At 36.7% G+C, this 21,726-nt stretch overlaps 1 protein-coding gene across 2 annotated transcripts in view; it reads left to right on the forward strand.

The window, feature by feature from the left end:
- The first annotated feature begins 1,745 nt into the window (after nucleotides 1-1,745).
- LOC117398352 (caspase recruitment domain-containing protein 8-like) overlaps nucleotides 1,746-21,726 on the forward strand; it is a 28,214-nt gene continuing 8,233 nt past the window's right edge. The window contains exons 1-7 of one of the 2 annotated variants that reach the window (XM_033997358.3): nucleotides 1,746-2,041; nucleotides 6,228-6,317; nucleotides 10,002-10,091; nucleotides 11,273-11,313; nucleotides 13,038-13,102; nucleotides 13,700-13,917; nucleotides 17,015-17,277. In XM_033997358.3, coding sequence (XP_033853249.3) covers nucleotides 1,768-2,041; nucleotides 6,228-6,317; nucleotides 10,002-10,091; nucleotides 11,273-11,313; nucleotides 13,038-13,102; nucleotides 13,700-13,917; nucleotides 17,015-17,277 — 1,041 coding nt within the window. In that variant the 5' untranslated portion in view covers nucleotides 1,746-1,767. The remainder of the gene's footprint in view (nucleotides 2,042-6,227; nucleotides 6,318-10,001; nucleotides 10,092-11,272; nucleotides 11,314-13,037; nucleotides 13,103-13,699; nucleotides 13,918-17,014; nucleotides 17,278-21,726) is intronic. The other variant, XM_034912913.2, reaches the window with a different exon arrangement.

Consider the following 21,726-nt stretch of genomic DNA (forward strand, 5'->3'; position numbering starts at 1 on the left):
CAGAACTAAATAATAAAAAATAAAAAGTGTATAAAGTAATGATGTATACTGGAAAGTATGTTTTTAACGATAGTGAACTGAGAGAGGATCATTCCTAATCTTAAACTGAAGCATCTTCATTTATTATAATTTGGAATGATCATAAGTACAATATGTTATAAAGTACTTGAAAACATACTTTGACGCAAAAGACACACTGCTGGACTTCCTTGGCCAGATCTGCTTACGTCTAGTTAATATCTGTCTATGATGAATTACCTGGGTTTATTCAGTTGACACAATTTAGTTTGTTGACTTGTTCTTTCCGTCTGTGTGGTAATAGGTCACATCTGTGTGGGAGTTTCTGAGAATTGTTCTGTAGATGAGAAGAATGGGGGTGGGGGTGGGGGGTTGTGGTCAACCCTCTATTCTTTCATAAAGGACAGTTAATGTACTAGGCTGAATGATCTTAACAAACTAATTAACACATAATATATATTGCTACAGGTTTCACATTTTGCTTTATAACACACAAGGCTGTATTTTTTTTTATTCACTTTATCACAGATTTCATGATTTTTGTGAAGTTTACCTATTGCCCTGGAATATGTACTTCCCCTTGAAAATTTCAATTTCTGAAAGAATAGTGTAAATATACATACATTTTTGTCTCGAAAATAAATACAGCAAATGTTTTCCTCACTGCATTTAGAAACCTAGCAGTCAGTTTAGTTTGCTATCGGTAAATTATGGAATACACTGCATAGAGCTGCACGATTTCTTCAATGAAAACGACAACAGCTGCATCAAAGATTTGAAAATGTATTAATAATGGGGTAATCAATCCATTTATTTTTATATAGCGCTTTTCATGGAAAACATCTCAAAGCGCTTCACATAACAAAATAATATTAAATAAAAATACATTGAAACTATTAAAAAAAAACATAAAAAAATGTCTGATGCCGTATGCAGAGAATATTTGCCTTACAATTTAAATCCATACGAATTCAAATAATGAAATTGCACACTGTAACTTTTAAAGTATTTTTTTAAACACTCAAAATATACATATCAAATGCTAAAAGAAAGGTAAAAACTCATGCACCAATCAGCAGCTACACTGACATCTGTGTCATCCAATGGAAGCACCGAAAGTTTTTTTTTGCTCGTTTGATTGGGTGATTCAGACGAAAAGGTGAGATTGGGCTATCCTCCAGACATTCCAACTGTGGTCTGAAAAAAAGCTCTTTGTATTAATCCATAATTGCTTAATCTGGGGTATTGGACTGGTAGCCTAGGTATATAAAGTCTAATTGTGTTGTAGGACTAAATTACTGATGAACAGTTTTTCTCTTTGGAAAGTTTCTGTCATTGTTTTAAAGCTCACCTTGATAAACTTATATCATTAGTATTAGCAGTTGGGTGTATTATTATTATTATTATTATTATTATTATTATTATTATTAATAATAATAATAATAATAATAATAATAATAATAATAATAATAATAATAATAATAATAAAGTAAATTGAAAACACACATTTGTAAACTTAATAGTTCAGGACTATAAGGCTTACTGTATCGTAACACATTTTATTACAGGTAATACTAGCTTTTGAAACACGTTTTTCCTGTCGGCCTCTATTTTTAAATGAATCATTCTCGTACTTTCACTTCTGTTTTCTCACAGCGGGCGGTTTCCTGTTTCTAACATCAATAAACTCCTGCCTACATTGTCTTTGCTGCAGAGTGTTAGATAAACCAACCATCTACTGCGATCATCATGTCGTCGGGTTGTTACGAAGTTCTAAGCAGCGTGTTTCAACGTGTAACTGATCGGGAGTTCAGGAGACTGAAAATGGAAACTCTAAAACTGTCAGGACGATATTTCGATGAAATATCGCGCAGGAATTTGGTGCATGCAACAAGTCAGGAATTGGCTAAACTTTTGGTTATAAACTGCGGGGATGAGATGGCTGTTCAGGTAGCTACCACAGTATTGGATTGTATCAACAGAAAAGACTTGTGCCAGTTCTTATTGCATTCACTTTTCACTGGTAAGTATGGACTTGTTATTATTATAATAATAACCTTGTAATGCCCATTTCTGTCTCACATATGATACAATTCTTAGCCACCTCTCTATATTACTATTTTTTAAGTCCAGACTCACAAGCCATAATTTTTCATATGCAGTACAGTAGGGGAGACCGGGGACAGTTGTAACAGGGGACAGTTGAAACACCTTGAATTTCTCCAATCAGAAGCAAGCTAGAGTGCCATCACTCACTCAGCACATGCTAAGTTCAAGTCTCTGTCTGACTGTGGAAGAGGAGCTGTCTGTGCCAAAGCCCTGAGATTTTATCTACAAAAATCGATTTCTGACCTAGTTGAGTCCATTTTCTTTTTGTGATATATACCTGTGTTACCCAGTTTATGGATCCAGTCTTTTAGAATTCTCATCCCTGATCTCTGTAATTATAATTTACACAATTGATTGCTCATAAAGTTTAGTAATGGCTCCCTGGGTTGGGGCCAGTTGTAAAATGTGTTACAACTGACACCATACACCATTAGCTGAACATTATTTGGGCTCATGAATCTTGCACTGAAGGAAACAAAATGTTCATATATCACAATTGTGACTCAGAGTGACATATTCTTGTTTGATAAGGCCTATCATTTTATGGATGTTAAAGTTTTAAAAGTAGGACAACAACAACAAAAAAGCCTTATGTGAACATTTTTATTTTTCAATAAAGATATTCAGTTTTTGAGTTAAATAAATAAAAAAAAAACATATTTGCTGCATGCGAAAATTGATCTTATTCAATAAAACATTCAATTCTTGAGTTAAATTAAACATGTTGTTGTTTATTTCATTATTCATCACAGAATGTTACATCTGACCCCACCCCCCGTTACAACTGACCCTCGTCATGGGGTCATTTGTAACATTGGACACCTTAAATTTCAAGCCCTCTTGCCACAGGGGGGAGGGGGTGCTGCCAAGCTCGCCAGGGGGCAGTTTCTCTGAGAATTTAAAAGACTTAAAGGAAAGTGTTCATGCTTCCGACATCGAAAGTGCAGCGACTAAGCTGACATTAATGTAACGTTGTTGAATGAAACATTCTCTTTTTTCTTGGCAAAAGCTGCAGTGCTGTATGTTTTTAAATTGTTCTGCCTAAAAAAACACCATAGCAACAGCCTCTCTCAAGTTATTGCGATAATTTGCATTTGCTGCAATTCAAAATTAAGATTTATCACATCACAACAACTAAGCTGATTTCAAATACTGTAGCAAAATAATAGCCAGTGCCAGTTCAACTAATTAAGAAGTTACTCAGTCGAAGAGGGGAACGAAAAGCCAAACTCACGCCACCGGTAGCTTGTATTCTCTTTTTAAGCTGGTACAACTATAAAAGGATACTTGCTATTTTACTGATGTAAAGAGTAAGCATGTAGTTTTCTGTGTAAAAAAAAAATGCTCCTGCAGCAAGATTTTGATTATTTCAATCATTCCCTTTTCAGGGGTACAACAATTGCATACATACAGCATTTATGTAAATGAAGCACAGCATTTATCTGTTTAAATGAACATGATTTTATTTTGACACATTATCTCTTTTAATAATGCTAAAGACTGCATTTCGTGACATTTCTAGTCATGCTCTGCTTGAATGTTCGATTACGTTTTTTCATTTTCATTCATAAAATGGATGTACATTTGGGAAATGTTACTGTACTGTGTTGAATTGTTAATACTTGGTTTGCAAAAATGTAGACAGAGCTCTTATTCTGATTACAGGTGACAAAATGGACTTAGAGGGGGAAAAAATGGTGTCAGTGTTTCAGTGCAACAGGCTGTGTGTGGTGTGCATTGTGGTTATCTGGTCTATACTGTGTGTATATTGACCAGGCTGATCTGTGATACTGTGTGTGTATTAGGGTAGAGACGGAGAGGGGGTGGGAGGTGGGGTGGGGGTTGTCCTGGGGTATTAACAAAAATTGGTAAGGTGAATCAAATAGTTCTTTCAATAGAGGTCCCTTTAGGAAAAAGAGTCCCTGAATCTGTATGGAGTTCTTAACTTTCAAATGTCTGTTAAATTTACTGGATCAACTGTTTATTCGAATGCATTGCAAATTATCATTTGTTTTGAGAAATGCATGAATATTATTTTTCTAATAGTTCTTTGTTCTCTGTCTATCAGCTCTCCTGAAAACAGAGAACATGTGAAGCCTCTTCTTAAAGTTACAGCACTTTTGGGCAGGCAGGGTCTAGTATTTCTTGTTCACTTTGAAGATGAAAGTGCTTCAAATCCTGGAAATTTCATTGAAATGCGTCAGCTTATCGCATAGTCAACTTCCACTCAAAACAAAGCTTGAATGTTGGTATGGCCATTATACAAGTCCACAGTACCAAAACGATTTAATTTCAGTAAATAGTTAGGGAAACCATTTGTGCTGAGGCAGTGGAAGCCGAGTACTTTTCAATTCTGGTAGATGAAACAAAAGATTTGTCTAAGAAGGAACAACTTGCCATTTTAGGAAGGTACTTTAGTGAAGGGAAAGTTAAGGAACATTTGATAGGTTGTTGTCAGCTAAACTGGCTTGATGCAGCCAGTTAAGCTGATTTCATTTACAAAGAAATTCAGCAAACTGGCTTGAACTGGTCAAACTGCATTGCTCAGTGCTACGAGCGAGTGTTTTAAGTGGTTGCTTTATTGGAGTACAGGCACGATTAAGGGAAAAGGTTCCTCAAACAATTTATATACATTACCATGCAGATAGACTGAATCTTGTTCTTGGTGACTGCATTAGAAACATTGTTGAGCTTTCTTCTTTTTTCACTGTAGTTAAGTCACTTTACACATTCATTACCAACAACAACACCAGGTATCAGCTTTTTATTGAGGCTCAAAAAGCTGTGGAACTTCAAGTGCTAGCACTTGAGCGAACCAGGTGGTCTTACTGGTATCATTCAGTTTCAAAAGTTAAACTTTGCTATGGAAGTTTGCTTGCAGTTCTAGGTGTACTGTCAGAAGGTTCTGACAGGGATGCAGCAGCTGAAGCTATAGGATTGCGAGTCCTTTAGATTTGTTGTTCTTCTCCATATTATAGAACAGGTTCTTCATTCCACCAGCAGTCTATCAGATTAGCTTCAGTCTAGTGATGCTTTGATTTCAAAAGCATGCTTGCTCATCAAGTCAACCAGGAACGAGTTACAAAGCATGCGATCTGATACTTCTTTCTCTAGCCTTTTTGATGCAGCCAAGTCTTTTGCACAGACCATTGAATAGTAGACCATTAAATAGTAGCCATCATGCATAGGGTTACCTGATGTCCCAGGAAAACTAAGATTGTCCCAGTTTTCAGCCTTATTTTGTTGTCCCGATCAGAAACAGTAACATTGTTAAATTGTCTCGGTTTTGCTATTGCATTGTATACAAAGTTGAATCTGTGTGTTCAGCAATCTAACAACAAATTAATTTATTATGTTGCGTTAGCGCATTTCAAATATAAAATAAATAATCTTATGGATTATTTATTTAATACCCGTAATTTTGGTTATGTGTTTAAATGGTGATAGCTGATCTATTTGTTCTGATCTGGCTTTTTGTACATTTAACATGTTTTGATTACACAAGAGAAAGAAATCAATGAGTTATGATCTGCAATAAAAACATCCGATGTTTAATTTTAAAAGTATGATTGTTTTATTATACACAGTTATTTTAATGGCTTCAGGGTTACTACGGCATCAATGAATCACTCTGTAAATGTGACATTGTAATCCTAATTGTGCAAGATATGGAAATATGAGCTGTAGAACTAGATACTTGCTTTCAAACACATAGATCTTTGAGAAAGGTGGAAATATTGAGCAGCTGTATCTCTTGAGAAAAAAGTACAAATTCCAATAGATTCCAGTTCCAAACGCCTGGACATCAATGATCTTTTTTTTTTCACATATCCTTTAATCCCACAGGGGATGCTTTTGTTCACTCCCTTTGTATTTTATTATTATTATTATTATTATTATTATTATTATTATTATTATTATTATTATTATTGAATACAACCAATAATAATAATAATAATAATAATAATAATAATAATAATAATAATAATAATATTTTTTTAAGGCATTCTAGTGATGCTTTAAACCCATGAGAGAAAAACTTGACTGGTTTAATCACGTGAAAAGATGTATTGTTATTATTGTTATTGTCATTATTATAGGGTGGGATTGCCCTGATTCTACCAGGAGGAAGTCTTTGGACACAAACAAAGCTCAGCCGCTCTTTGAAGGTGCCACAGCATTAGCAACAGGTAATTTAGTATATGCAGCCGATCAGAACAAAATGGAAATACTACAGTTGAAGAGTAAAAGATTAATAGCTTCAAAATCCTTTTTTGGTACACTTTGTGCCTCTAATTACTGTGTATTTACATAGTAGTTACTTAGTAAATACATGTGTATCTACACATCATTACAATGTTATTATGTATAGTTAAAATGTACACAGTGTGTACATCTTTTTGCATGACATATGTAAGTACACAATTGTATGGTTAGGGGGTTTGGGTTAGGGTTAGATTTAGAGTTTTATCATGCAATCTACATTGTGACTATTTTATTTATTTATTGCATTTATATAGCACTTTTTTATACAAAGAAATGTACAATACATAGCAGAAAAAAAGAACAAACTACTATACATTTGTATAGCATATCACACATACAACTGTGTGACAGGCTGGCTCGCAGTGGTGAGGTGTGGTGACGTCACGGACCAGGAAGTACAGAAACCAAAACAATGGATGGGCGGGTGAAGCTGAATGCTACTGCATTCAGCGTATTTAATTAATCAAATAAACAAAACAAAAGATTTAAACAAAACAACAAAACAAAGGGCACGAGGGCCAAACGAATCAGACAGACAAACAAGTAAGTGTCGTGCTGGCTAATCCAGCACGTTTTAGCAATTGTTTCTAAATGTCGTTATTTGTTTCTCGCTCTCTCCGCTCCCTGTACTCTCCTCTGTACACCCCAAACCTGCAGAACGGACAGCTGTAGGTTCTTATACTCTGGCCGAGGGGTTAACTAGTTGTTAATTATCTCATTACCCCTCGGCCAGAGTCTGCACGCGTTTGGTAAGGATGCGTGACTGTCAGCTAGTTAAATAACACTATGTAACACAATTTTTGTTCCTTGGTAGTAAGTGTTATTTCCTAATTGCTTGTGCCTCAAAATTGTAGAAAATGGCTATTATTCCCCACAATCTTTGCTTTTGTGACCAGGATAGTGATATTTTGAAATGTACCTATTTCCAATGAGAAAACGGGCGAATTTGTGTCTTTTTGTTCACATAAATCCAAATTAACATGTATTTATACTAAAGTAATACAAAAATGACTACAAAAGATTTAGAAGTGAGTAGTTTTTCGAGATTTACGATTATACTGTAAATCACTTTCACGAATCAGCCCCCAAATGTAGTCTCCCATCATGTTCTCGTTATACTGTCCTTGGTAGCGGCGTTCAAAGTCCAGTATATCCTGGTGGAAGCGCTCGCCTTGCTCCTCCGAGTACACTCCCATGTTCTCCTTGAATTTATCAAGATGAGCATCAAGGATATGGCCTTTGAGGGACATCCTACAGCCCATTGTGCCGTAGTTCTTCACCAGAGTCTCAACCAGCTCCACATAGTTTTCGGCCTTGTGATTGCCCAGGAATCCCCGAACCACTGCGACAAAGCTGTTCCAAGCCGCTTTCTCCTTACTAGTGAGCTTCTTGGGGAATTCATTGCACTCCAGGATCTTCTTTATCTGTGGTCCGACGAAGACACCGGCTTTGACCTTTGCTTCAGACAGCTTAGAAGAAGTCTTGAAGGTACTTGAAGGCTGCCGACTCCTTATCTAGACCTCTGACAAATTGTTTCATAAGGCCCAATTTGATGTGTAGTGGTGGCATCAGCACCTTCCGGGGGTCCACCAGTGGCTCCCACTTGACGTTGTTCCTCCCCACAGAGAACTCGGTCCGCTTGGAAGGGTCCACCATGCAGAAGTAGCAGTTGCTTGAGTGGTCAGTGGGTTCCCGCCAAATTCTTGGGATAGCAAACTTCATGGCTCTCTTTTCCCCTCTGTACCATCCTACAAAAATACATGTATTTCACCCAGCACTGAATCTATCTGGAATGTTCTGGAAAATAGGTAAATTTCAAAAATCACTGTCCTGGTCACAAAAGCAAAGTTTGTGGGGAATAATAGCCATTTTCTATACTTTTGAGGCACAAGCAATTAGGAAATAACACTTACTACCCAGGAACCAAAAAAAAAAAAAAAGAATTGTTACACGGTGTAATCAGTAGCTGATCAGTCATGCATCCTCACGGGGTTTTTAAATACAAATAATAAAAAACAATAACAAAAGACGCGGCGCTTTTATCCGCGCCGCAAACAAATACAAATAATAATAAATAAATACATAGGGGCGGGACACTCCGCCACAAACTACCACAGTCAGACCATTTAAATAACAGTATATACATAATAATACAAAAGCAGCAATTTTAAAGTTATATTAAAACCCACTGAGATAAGAAAACCATTTGATAAAAGGCCGTTTTTAGTCTTGACTTGAAAACTGTAACGGTCCCAGCTTCCCTGACAAACGAAGGCAGAGCATTCCATAATGTGAGCTCTACAAGAAAAAGCCCTACCTCCCGTGCTGCTTTTGTTGTCCCTAGGAATAACCAGCAGCCTGCATCCTATGATCTCAGAGTGTGGTTTGGATGATACGGGGTCAATAACTAGGTGTTAATCCATTCAGGGCCTTGTAAGTTAACAGCAAAATCTTAAAATAAATTCTATACTGCACAGGGAGCCAGTGTAAAGAGGCCAAAACAGGGGTAATATGTAATATGTTCACTTTTCCTGGTTTTAGTCAGAATTCTAGCAGAATTATATGCATAATAACATTTTAATTACGTATAAGTACACCTCTATTTACTATGTAAATAGACAGTAATCACAGTAAATGCTGTTCCCTTACTTTTTTATGAGGATTTACATCAGTGGTCCTTATTGTAATTGCTCAAAATGTGTGGTTGTTTTTTTTTATATTTTGATCAGTCAGCATTGAGGTGTTTTGCTTATGAGTTCAGGAGCAGTTCTCGTTCCCTGTCATAGACAAATGCAGCAGTGAGCGCATGTACTAGCACACCCCATTGCTTCTGTAGTTTTGATTTGCTGTGCATATGAAATCAAACCACTGGAACTGAAAATCTGGCAAAATTGTCAAAATAGGAACATTTGTAATTTAAATGATGACTTTAATAGGCCACACGTGCAATTCATTTAACATAATAAGAGAAAATGAACACCTAGCCACAAATGGTGAAATGCATGAGACTTTTTAAAAGTTGTTTAAGATGCCTAACTAAAGCAAAAAGTGGTTTTCACACATGAATGCCTATTGTTCCTATATCACTGTACTCACTGAAAATTTAAATTCTCACAGACAGAGGTTTTCATGTAGGTAGATATATAAAAGATATATGATTTTGAGGTGCTCTAATACATTTGCACACTGCTGTATAGGCTAGATGAGTTTCTTTATAGAGTGCTCCCTCTTTATTTAGTATGGTGGCCGAGAAGTGCAAAGCTGTAGCAAATCTACACAGAAACGTAGCTGCAGCCAGGGGACTTAAACAGGATGGTGACATCAGAGAAAGGGGTGGTGACATCAGAGAAAGGGGTGGTGACATCAGAGAAAGGGGTGGTGACATCAGAGAAAGGGGTGGTAACATAAGAGAAAGGGGTGGTGACATCAGAGAAAGGGGTGGTGACATCAGAGAAAAAACTGTAGCAGCATCAAAAAAAGGAAGGCACGTCATTGAGAAAGCATCTGCCGCAAGTTTTGTGCCTGCCCTGTTGGTCGCTCTGCTGGATGAAGGAATGTCATTCTCTGTGTTCCAGCTATTGCTGATATTATTATTATTATTATTATAGGATGGGATTGCCCTGATTCTACCAAGAGGAAGTCTTTGGACACAAACAAAGCTCAGCCGCTCTTTGAAGGTGCCACAGCCTTAGCAACAGGTAATTTATTATATGCAGCCGATCAGAACAAAATGGAAATACTGCAGTTGACGTGTAAAGAGTAATTAGTTTCAATACACTTTTTTTTGGTAACTCCTTACATTAAGTGTCTCTAATTACCATGCATTTAGGTAGTAGTTACTTGGTAAATGCATGTGTACATACACATAGTTACAATGTGTTTAATGTGTAAATCACTTTGCACAATATATGTAAGTACACAATGGTATCAAAAAGAGATAGGGTTAGGGTTACGGATAGTTCAAGTTAAGGGGTTAGGTTTAGGGTTCGGGTTAGGGTCATGCAAAAAAAAAAAAATACACATTAAGGGGTAGATGTAAGGATACATGCAAAGTGAATTGTGGGTGCAAAATCCCCATGTAATTTAAATAATTACTTTAATAAGCCACACATGGTAAGTTAAATTTGATGCTAAAAATTATGTTTTGTTTTGTTTTTGTTTTTGAGGGTCAAGCAAGGTTCTTGGGAATGTCACCACATTTACGACTGCTACACCTTGCACTGAAATGTATTTCTATCAGGCTTAGCCACTCCTCTAGGGAGTTCCGCCCCTTGTAGCTAGTCTCAGTAGTCAAAACATCACGAAAGGAGGAGGAAAATAGCAGATAACTACTAGTAACTGAGTATGTGCGCTCCTGTTATTTTACTTTACTGTAGCTTACTAAGTCTGTTTGAAACCTTCAACTATGTTGCTAGTTATACTTTACTTATGCCTGTATGTATACTCGCTATGATAACTGCTCAGAAGACAGCAACTAGAAAAGAGCTATGTATAGCCTTCATTCAGGTGAATAAACTCAGCTTGATTGCCGAAACTGTGTCTTGTTATTTCAACAACTTCAACGTCCCTAAAGGTCCAGCTACAAATGAGTGAGCGACACATAATTGGAAAGAAAATATAAAAATAGACAAAAGCATTTGTATTTGTTTTATACTGCAGCATTATTTAAATTCCTTTATTATTTCATAAAACGGATTGCTGGTCTAGTTAAGAAGGCCATACATACTAAGGTTATACAGAAATATTGCTGCGCTGATAATATTGAGGACTCCTAAATATGGCTACACACACACAACTCTTTTTTTTTTTTAAATATGTCTGTTTGTGAAGTATGGCTTCTCAAATCAATCATAGATTGTTTTTTTTTCTATTATTGCAGGACAGGGGAGACTTAAATGTACAAAGTGTCGGGTGACACTGGTAAGTATAATGTATTGCATTCTGCACAATAGGTAGAATGATCACCACAGTCAAATAGTCAAGATAAAAAAAATGTACTTGTTACCGCTTCAAAAAACATTGTTTTTATAAATCACACATTTGATGACGTCTGGTTCTCTATTTCTGTACCTACAATTTTAAGAACATAAGAACGGTAACACTTTACTTTAAGTGTGTAAGCGTGTCTAATTACTGTGTATTAACATAGTAGTTAAATATTAAATACGTGTGTACTTACACATAATTACAATGTTATTATGCATAGTGCTTAATGTGTACATCTTTTTGCACAATATATGTTAGTAATTGATTGTATCAAAAAAGGTTTAGGGGGTATAGGTTTAGGAAAAGAATACATATATATTTTTCTATAGTCGCGCTGTAATTATTATTATTATTATTATTATTATTATTATTATTATTATTATTATTATTATTATTATTTAGTCATTTATCAGACACTTTTATCCAAAGCAACTTACACAGACTAGGGGGTGAACTATGCATCACAACTGTCCCAGAACAGTCTCAGAATCTTTTTTGAACTTCTATATTTGACCTTTTTATGGAAAAGGTTGCATTTATTTTTTCGGTTATATCCTTCCATATTTTAAATTTAGCAGTGGCTGCGGACCTTTTGCAAAAAGAACAATTTGATGTGCTAAAATCCCACCAAAAAGCTCAACTTGGGTGGCTAAGAATGTATTTTTCTTGTCTTTGTTTTCATTGTGCGCTTCCTCATTGTTTTCCAGTTAAATCGAAGTCCAGACTATTGAAATGTGACTAATTGGCTTAAGGAACTGGAAAATCAATTGACGTTGCGAGTAGAAGAAATGAACCTGCCCCTGTTGAAAGTAAAAGGCAGCAGTGTGGAGTAGTGGTTAGGGCTCTGGACTCTTGACCGGATGGTCATGGGTTCAATCCTAGTTGAGTGACACTGCTGCTGTACCCTTGAGCAAGGTGCTTCACCTAGATTGCTACAGTAAAAACCCGACTCTATAAATGGGTAATTGTATGTAAAAATAATGTGATATCTTGTAACAATTGTAAGTCGCCCTGGATAAGGGCGTTTGCTAAGAAATAAATAATAATAATAAAGACAAAAAAACTCATAGTGCAAATGCATAACAACCTCTATTTTCTCTCTAAAATGTGCCTTCTGAAAATCAGGCAGTTTATGTTAATTGTTACCTACATTTCTAGTTCACTACAAATGCAGACTTTAAGCATACAAAGCCATTACTATGTAACTGCTTTGAAATTGAATAGTGTGATACATTGACTACCAGTTTGTGAGGCTGACTGTCCCCTTTCTGGTTGACTAGTCAGTTCTACCCCTATTCTATACATTCATCTGTGTTTCTTAAGCTAATCATGTGTTAGTCACAGTGAATCCATGCATCACTTTTCCCATCTGTATTTAGAATATTTAATATACTATTGCTGTATACATCTCCATAATATGACAGGGTAGATAAGTATTGTAGAGAAAGGGATCAATTTTGAATGTGATAACACAGTTTTTTTCTTCTTTAATAAATATTATGTTTAATAGTGAAATATCTTGAAATACCTGTTTTTAGACCATGAATTTTCGTGGAATAAGCTATTTATTACAATGAAACAAAATACAGCCCTTGCTCCCTGGTAGGTTATTTAAAATGTACTATTACTGTTTTAAACATTTAATATGTTTTGTTTAGGACATGGCGAAGTGGACTTTGGTAGAACCATTCACTTGTATCAAGAATGGAAACTGCACATTCAGGTAACTTATCAAATCCTTGAAGATGGCACGATGTATCGGACCTAAATTATTAAAATTATATTTTGAATCAACAAAAAAGAAACAACAACATTGGTTAATTTAAAATAATTATTTTGCGGGTTGTACGATGACTGTCACGGGTCTGCTGATTTTAAAGTCAATTTGTGGGTCACTTGGGTGGTCTGCAATGTCAAAGCTCCTCAAAGTCCAGCAGTTATCGCTCCTATCGATCTATAACCTATAATCTCAAGATTATATGTAGTATATTATATGTGTAGTAACGGTTCTGTGTAATTTTACAATTTATGTTAGCTCCTCTAATGGACGTCCTTTAAGTGGCTGATGAGTTACTTACCACCCAACTACACAGCTTGCTCTTTAATAATAAGATGTTCTTTTGCTTTTTCATCCTGTTGAGTATCAGCCAATTTATTACACAGTTCCTCGTTTTTATGCTGTTTGAAGATTAACTTGATTGGATTTGTAAAATGTTACATGATTTTAAGGCACTGCAAAGGGTGGTTATATTTAGTTACATTGAACAGCACATTTTTAAAAAAAGTGTCATTTGTGAATTAACCATTCTGTATCGTACAGGATTGCTATTCCAGGCGCGGGTCAGTACGAGTGCTCCAGGACCTGTGTCCGGTGGAAAGTCCAGGGTCCAGTCACTGTGGAGTACAGGTACAGTTCCTGGAGTAGATACAGTCAGGATCTGGAAAAGAAGAACTATATGATAGCTGGGCCACTGATGGACATCACTGTGATTTCAGGAGCCATTGAAGAAATTCACCTACCTCATTTCATCTGTCTAGGTAGGAAAAGCTGTTCTGATGTCTCTGTAGTAGTTTATATACAGTGCCTTGCGAAAGTATTCGGCCCCCTTGAACTTTGCGACCTTTTGCCACATTTCAGGCTTCATACATAAAGATATGAAACTGTAATTTTTTGTGAAGAATCAACAACAAGTGGGACACAATCATGAAGTGGAACGAAATTTATTGGATATTTCAAACTTTTTTAACAAATAAAAAACTGAAAAATTGGGCGTGCAAAATTATTCAGCCCCTTTACTTTCAGTGCAGCAAACTCTCTCCAGAAGTTCAGTGAGGATCTCTGAATGATCCAATGTTGACCTAAATGACTAATGATGATAAATAGAATCCACCTGTGTGTAATCAAGTCTCCGTATAAATGCACCTGCACTGTGATAGTCTCAGAGGTCCGTTTAAAGCGCAGAGAGCATCATGAAGAACAAGGAACACACCAGGCAGGTCCGAGATACTGTTGTGGAGAAGTTTAAAGCCGGATTTGGATACAAAAAGATTTCCCAAGCTTTAAACATCCCAAGGAGCACTGTGCAAGCGATAATATTGAAATGGAAGGAGTATCAGACCACTGCAAATCTACCAAGACCTGGCCGTCCCTCTAAACTTTCAGCTCATACAAGGAGAAGACTGATCAGAGATGCAGCCAAGAGGCCCATGATCACTCTGGATGAACTGCAGAGATCTACAGCTGAGGTGGGAGACTCTGTCCATAGGACAACAATCAGTCGTATACTGCACAAATCTGGCCTTTATGGAAGAGTGGCAAGAAGAAAGCCATTTCTTAAAGATATCCATAAAAAGTGTCGTTTACAGTTTGCCACAAGCCACCTGGGAGACACACCAAACATGTGGAAGAAGGTGCTCTGGTCAGATGAAACCAAAATCGAACTTTTTGGCAACAATGCAAAACGTTATGTTTGGCGTAAAAGCAACACAGCTCATCACCCTGAACACACCATCCCCACTGTCAAACATGGTGGTGGCAGCATCATGGTTTGGGCCTGCTTTTCTTCAGCAGGGACAGGGAAGATGGTTAAAATTGATGGGAAGATGGATGGAGCCAAATACAGGACCATTCTGGAAGAAAACCTGATGGAGTCTGCAAAAGACCTGAGACTGGGACGGAGATTTGTCTTCCAACAAGACAATGATCCAAAACATAAAGCAAAATCTACAATGGAATGGTTCACAAATAAACATATCCAGGTGTTAGAATGGCCAAGTCAAAGTCCAGACCTGAATCCAATCGAGAATCTGTGGAAAGAACTGAAAACTGCTGTTCACAAATGCTCTCCATCCAACCTCACTGAGCTCGAGCTGTTTTGCAAGGAGGAATGGGCAAAAATTTCAGTCTCTCGATGTGCAAAACTGATAGAGACATACCCCAAGCGACTTACAGCTGTAATCGCAGCAAAAGGTGGCGCTACAAAGTATTAACTTAAGGGGGCTGAATAATTTTGCACGCCCAATTTTTCAGTTTTTTATTTGTTAAAAAAGTTTGAAATATCCAATAAATTTCGTTCCACTTCATGATTGTGTCCCACTTGTTGTTGATTCTTCACAAAAAATTACAGTTTCATATCTTTATGTTTGAAGCCTGAAATGTGGCAAAAGGTCGCAAAGTTCAAGGGGGCCGAATACTTTCGCAAGGCACTGTATATATGTAGTGTGTATATATATATATATATATATATATATATATATATATATATGTAGTGTGTATATATATATATATATATATATATATATATATATATATATATATATATATATATATATTCTGTATATACACCACGAGAGTGGGATAACATGCATACTAGGTTTGAATGTGTCTTTCAAATTCAGGATTCAGGACAGAGCTGCATGTCAGTAGGTCAAACAATACTGCCACCTGTACGTGTTTTATAACAACTTTGAAATGTCTGAAATCATTTCAAATTTCTATTGTTGTTTTGATTTGGACTCCCGATTTCCTTGAGAGTTTAGTCAAGAAATGTCAGTTACAGATCTGACTGTGTCTGAGTTATCTGAGTAGCCTGTAGCCCAGGGGTGGGCAATTCCAGTGTCTCTCCTGGTGTTTGTTCCAACTGACCAATTAAACTTCTAATAAGCACTTAATTGGTCCAATTAAGTAATTTAGGGTACAGCCCCTTCATTAAAACTGGTAAAGGTAAGAAACAGCAGAGAGGATGTAAATTGACAGACTGAGCTCAAGGTTCTATCTACAGACAGTTGGTAAGAGGCCATAAACAAGGTTTGAAATTAATCTGCGTTCACGCATAGTCTGTTGACAACGAAAGTAACGATCCACCAGGTAAAATAATCCTTGAATTAACTGAATCAATATAAAAATGTACACATTTTATTGCTAGCTATTTTAAATATATACTTGTCATATAAACAGAATACATAAACCACTCACCATCCTCCTGCAGTGTATAATAATTCAGTATCCTCTATATTAGGGGTTCTCAAACTCAGTTCTGCTGCTTTTCATTCCAAACAAGCTCTCAATTACTTCACTATATCCTTAATTGAACTGATAATTTGCTTAATTATTTTTACTTGTTTTCAGCTCTTAAACAGTTGCAGATTTCAGGTTAGCTATAACATTTTATAAGTAACTTGAACTTTGCAACTGTTTAAGAGCTGAACACAAGTAAAATATATATTGTGATGGAGTGTATGTTCAGGACACTACGAGGGAATATAAAGCTCAAAGTTAGTTTGTTATCTGATGGGGTTTGGAAGGAGATTCGGGAGTGGATGGTGTGCTGGGAAAAGAGTGTTTAAAGTAAACAGTTTTTCTGGTCAACGGCTAAAGGTAATGGACTGGGACTAGGGAGTGGGATTTGTTTGTGTGGTTTAAAACAGGGGAACTGTTTTGGTAGCGCCCAAAGAGCATCAATTTTTTGTTTCATTTATTTATTTTGTTTCTGTATTCCCAATAAAACACGCTGTTGCGTTCAACCTAAAACTACTGTTTACCATGTGTGCATTTGAAGAGACTGCACAAAAGCCTGGAGAAATGGGGTTGATATGGAGTTGATAAAATAAAATAATATATATTATTTTATTTCAGGCTCAGAAGACATACTGGTGTCTAACTTCAAGGTGCTCCATGTGAAGGACGAGTCTCTCATTTCTGTGAATGCTGTCTGCGGGGCGAACTCCACCCATGCCTGGCTGCAGAAGCCCAGCTTCTCCCTGAAAGGGATTCTGTATCTGATCCGCTCCTATATATGCACCGCCATCCACATGCAGGTGCTGCTCTTCAGAGTCTTCTCTGCTGCTAATTTCACTCTGCATGTCTACCTCGTTCCCAATCACCAAGCTTTCATCGATGTAAGTAACCGTGTAACATATATATTAAGGCTGTCATGCGATTAAAAAATGAATAGCGATTAAAAATTAATCTCAGTTAATCTTGGCTTTAACAGGTATGATAGCATTAATACTTCAATACATTTCTCTTTTTATATTAGAAGTCATAATTAAATCTTAAACATTAATATGCCTTGACAGCTCATGTCCTTCAAGCGAATAACATTTTCAAATACACCCAGTAACTCTTTCTAATTAGCCATCATCCCATAATCCACCTCCCCTACATTTCCAAAATATGTGAGGTGATGAACTGATGTTATTCTTTTTTGGTACCAGGGAGTTCCTGAACACAGCATGCACGTGAATACAGTGCAAGTCTATGAAGAATACATATAGAAAGATGTGTTTAATATATAACACCTACTTTGGTTTAATTATTCCAATCCTGGGTTAAAAATATATTTCCCTTTTCACACCAAAAGACATCCTCCTTAGTCGGTTGGTTTTATTACATGTATAGATGTGGTTTAACAATTAATTAAAACATATTGGATAAAGGCTGGTAGAAGGTTGTGACAAAGTGGCTGAGTGGGAAAAGGTGCAGGAGTGATGAAGTGCTGTAATTAAACAGACAGAGTCTTGTAATCCAGTTTGGAACAGTGAACGTTATTTTTATATTCCAGGTCTGGTGACCTAAACAATAATCCCCCGGCAAAACACAACAATGTGTACGGCACAGGGTAAACAATAACGGGATTGCAGTCCAAACTAATAAACTCAATATCTGACCCACAATAATACATACATGGTCACCAGTCCTGAGTGCATGCAGTAGTGCTCGTGGTGGATGATACAGATTATTTAGTGATTGTTGGTGAAGTGCCATTCCGTCTTAGTGCTGGCCCTAGGCGACAGCTCAAGAACTGTGTTAGCTGTCTGGTAATGTGCAAGACAAGACAAGAAAAAACAAACAAAACACTTACAGTCCTTCTCAGTTTATTTACAAAAACCAAGGCGAAGGAACAGATTACGATTCTCTGTCCCCTTTTATGCTGTCACACATGACCTCTTAGTAAACTAGTGCAACCACATCTCCATTCTGTGGGTGCCACGTTATTTCCCTTCTGGGTCAATGCGTTATTGCAACAGTGTCTCGCTGTTCCAAGGAACTCTGTTCTCGCTGCTTAGCGCCCTCACAGGTCGGGAGGGTGATTTACAACCAAGAATCACTGTATTTCTGTCACAAAGATTCATATCAAACTTCTAAGTCTGCAATTATATAGCCAATTATTTTCACTTAAATCCAGTCTATCAAAAACAGTCAAAATATAATGGTCCCATTTTAGCTATTCAATGCTTTAACCTAAACGTGACCTCTCACTGTTTTTACAAAAATCCTATTCAAGCAAGTTTCAGACCATCTGCTCTCCTGCCAAGGTCATTCATCGATAACTATAGACATTTTCCCAGACGTATGGCATTCTTACTAAATCTAAATATGGTCCTATGTTATTATTGCTCCCCCTCACTTGTTTTACCAGGTCTTCATTAATTTATATGATTTAATGAAGCCATAGACAGTTATACTCCCTTTCATGTACCAGAAAGTATTTTTTTTTAAAGATCAATCATCATAGAAACCTTTGATTTTAAACTGCTGACCAGTAAGTCTAGCTTCAATTGCCAAGAGTTATTTTCTCCAGTTACCCACGCCTGGTACTGTTCGTTTCAAGCAAAGACAAGGTTAACAAATGAATTACATTCTCTTTGGCAGATCCTACTATATGTCTGACACAGACTGGTACTATTATGTTTTGACTGAAGTTTTTACTTTAAGTTAATTTCTGCACTATATTCTCTTATTTTCAAACTTAACAGCTCTTCTGCTAAAATAAAACATGTAAACTTATATTCTATTCTAATTATTGTAGAAGACCTGTGTTTAGCTTAAAGACTAATTTCAGATCAAGCTTACTTCTCTAAATAAAAGACTTGACTTGAACATTTGAGTTAATTAAATGAGATTCTCGTTTCTGCTTTTCTCCTCAAGGTTATAAACCTTGGCACCAGTAGCTCAGACAAAGACAAGCTTAGCTCATTTCACCGGTGTTTTTTGGTCAGCGTGACCCCAACCTAGCTCCCTTTTTACTCAGACTTACAAAGAAACAGGAATATAGAATGCTTTAACATAACTATAGGTTAATACAGAGCATATTATACCTTTTTGTATGAACAGTGTGTTTTAACAATTTGTTTAGTATTCCTGCTGACTTTATATTCTTTAACACAGTACAGTTATTACAACATTTTAACACACATGCAGTTTCACAAATGTTCAATTTGCATCCCAAAGATCAGCCAGTTTCTGTTCTCTTTAAAAGTCTGATACCTGCAAAAACTTAACTCTTGTTAGCAGGGCTTGCATCTCTACATTCCCATTCCCATCATCAGTGGGAAGACTTCAAATAAATTTAACTGTTTCTATTAAAGAGCCATCTATCTCTGCCGCATACACCTTTCTCTCAAAAAAAGTGATGGCACCTTGTACAAGGCAAGACGGGTTTTAGGTTCACTCTGTGACATGTCTCTAAACAAATCCAGCGGAATCTTGCTAAAAAATGCAATCGTTTTCAAAAGAGAAAGCTTTGAATAGGAAATGAAACATACTTTACATTATAGAAATAGGAGAAAAGTCGCCACCGGAACTCTTTGGATTCCCGTGATGCGTTGCATCGGCTGGGATGGAAAAAAGGGGGAGTTGACTATCTTATGTATGGAAGATATTTGCTGAGACTGAGACTGTCCATCTGTTGGGTGACTTTTTGCCATATTCCCACTTTGAAAATTCCACCTACACATTTCAGCAACTTGCAGCCACACCTTCCCTTCTATCAGAAATGCAAGGTGCTGGATGTATGCACTGTTAAATACTCATCGATTGTTCCCCCAATCAACAGCCTGTCCTGTGACCTCTATGACGTATTTTTGACAGTGATTTCTCGCTCTGTCCAACTCGTAATTTTGTGAGTTGTACTCGTAACTTTTTGAGTCGTAGTCGTAACTTTGTGATTTGTACCCATAGCTTTTCTTGATTCGTAGTCGTATTTTTGATTTGTTCTCGTATGTTTTTTATTTGTACTCGTAATTTTTTTTGAGTTGTACTTGTATTTTTGATTTGCTCTTCTATTTTTGATTTATACCTGTAATTACAAGTACAAATTCTTTTTACGCATACATTTTTGACAGTGAGCTCCCTCCATAATTAACCCTTTGCGGTCCTATGTCGGACCTGGTCCGACATCATCAAAAAGACGCAAAAAACTGTTTTTTAGTCGTTTTTTCTCCGGAAAAAGCCGAGAAAACCATTCAATGGCTGAGTGGGAGCGACAGGAGCCGAGACAAGCCATAATTTTTTTTTTTTTTAAAAAGGGCGTATCTCATGAATAGTCATACTTGTCCCTGGCATCAGATAGGGGCGGCCATAAGGAAACAAGCTGCCTGTTACTGAATCAGCGCACAGAGAATAACACGGACATTTGCAGAGTTTGGTGATAAAACGAGTGATCAGGAGATGATCGATCGGTATGTACGAACGAAAGGGTGGGTCGGGGCTGGAGATGCCTAGTGAGTGCTTTGTTGATATGCAGGGCCTTTTAAACCCGTTTGACTATGGAAAAAAAATACTTTTAAACAGCGCATCTAAAATTAACTGCGTGTGTGAAAATAAATTGGACCTGACGCGCCTGACACACACTTAATAAATGGACTGCAAAGGGTTAAGGCACTGGACCTCCCAGGTTGCCTGTCAGCTAGGATTCGACGTAGTCTGTAACTACTCAGTCAATTTTTAAGCATTTAATAAACCGAAGAGGTACTAATACTACTCTGAGTCATTAAAACTTCAAATCAAATGAGTCTGTGTGAGTTTCTTGATTATTAAGTCATCTGGATACGTTGCAAGCCCAGTGCACGAACAATCCACTTACAGGAGTCCGAAACATCTTTATGTCCTCCTGAACGTCTCCCCTGAGGTTAAGAGTGGGCTTAGAGTATGTATATATATATATATACAGTATATATATATACAGTATATATATATATATATATATATATATATATATATATATATATATATATATATATATATATATATATAAAAGAGTATGTGTGAATCTGACAGACACCCCTCCTTAACACATACGTGTTATCATCTCTACGATCGATGTTTTCACTTGGCCTGACAAGGGTTCTTTTTGCCGAATATTCATGAGCAGGCAAGATGGGGGTGTGATTTGGCTGTCAAGGGACTGGGATAGCCTCTGATCAAGATTCTAATTTCCATATCCTTGATATTGGGTAGATTGCAGTAATGTTAAGTTTAAGAGAATAATAAGTAAAAGTTACATTGTGTGTGACTGTAACAAAGGGAATTTTCAGCAAAAAAGGAGAGGTCCACATGCTGTGTAA

The sequence above is a fragment of the Acipenser ruthenus genome, chromosome 54 (assembly GCF_902713425.1).
Source record: "Acipenser ruthenus chromosome 54, fAciRut3.2 maternal haplotype, whole genome shotgun sequence".
Classification (NCBI taxonomy): domain Eukaryota; kingdom Metazoa; phylum Chordata; class Actinopteri; order Acipenseriformes; family Acipenseridae; genus Acipenser; species Acipenser ruthenus.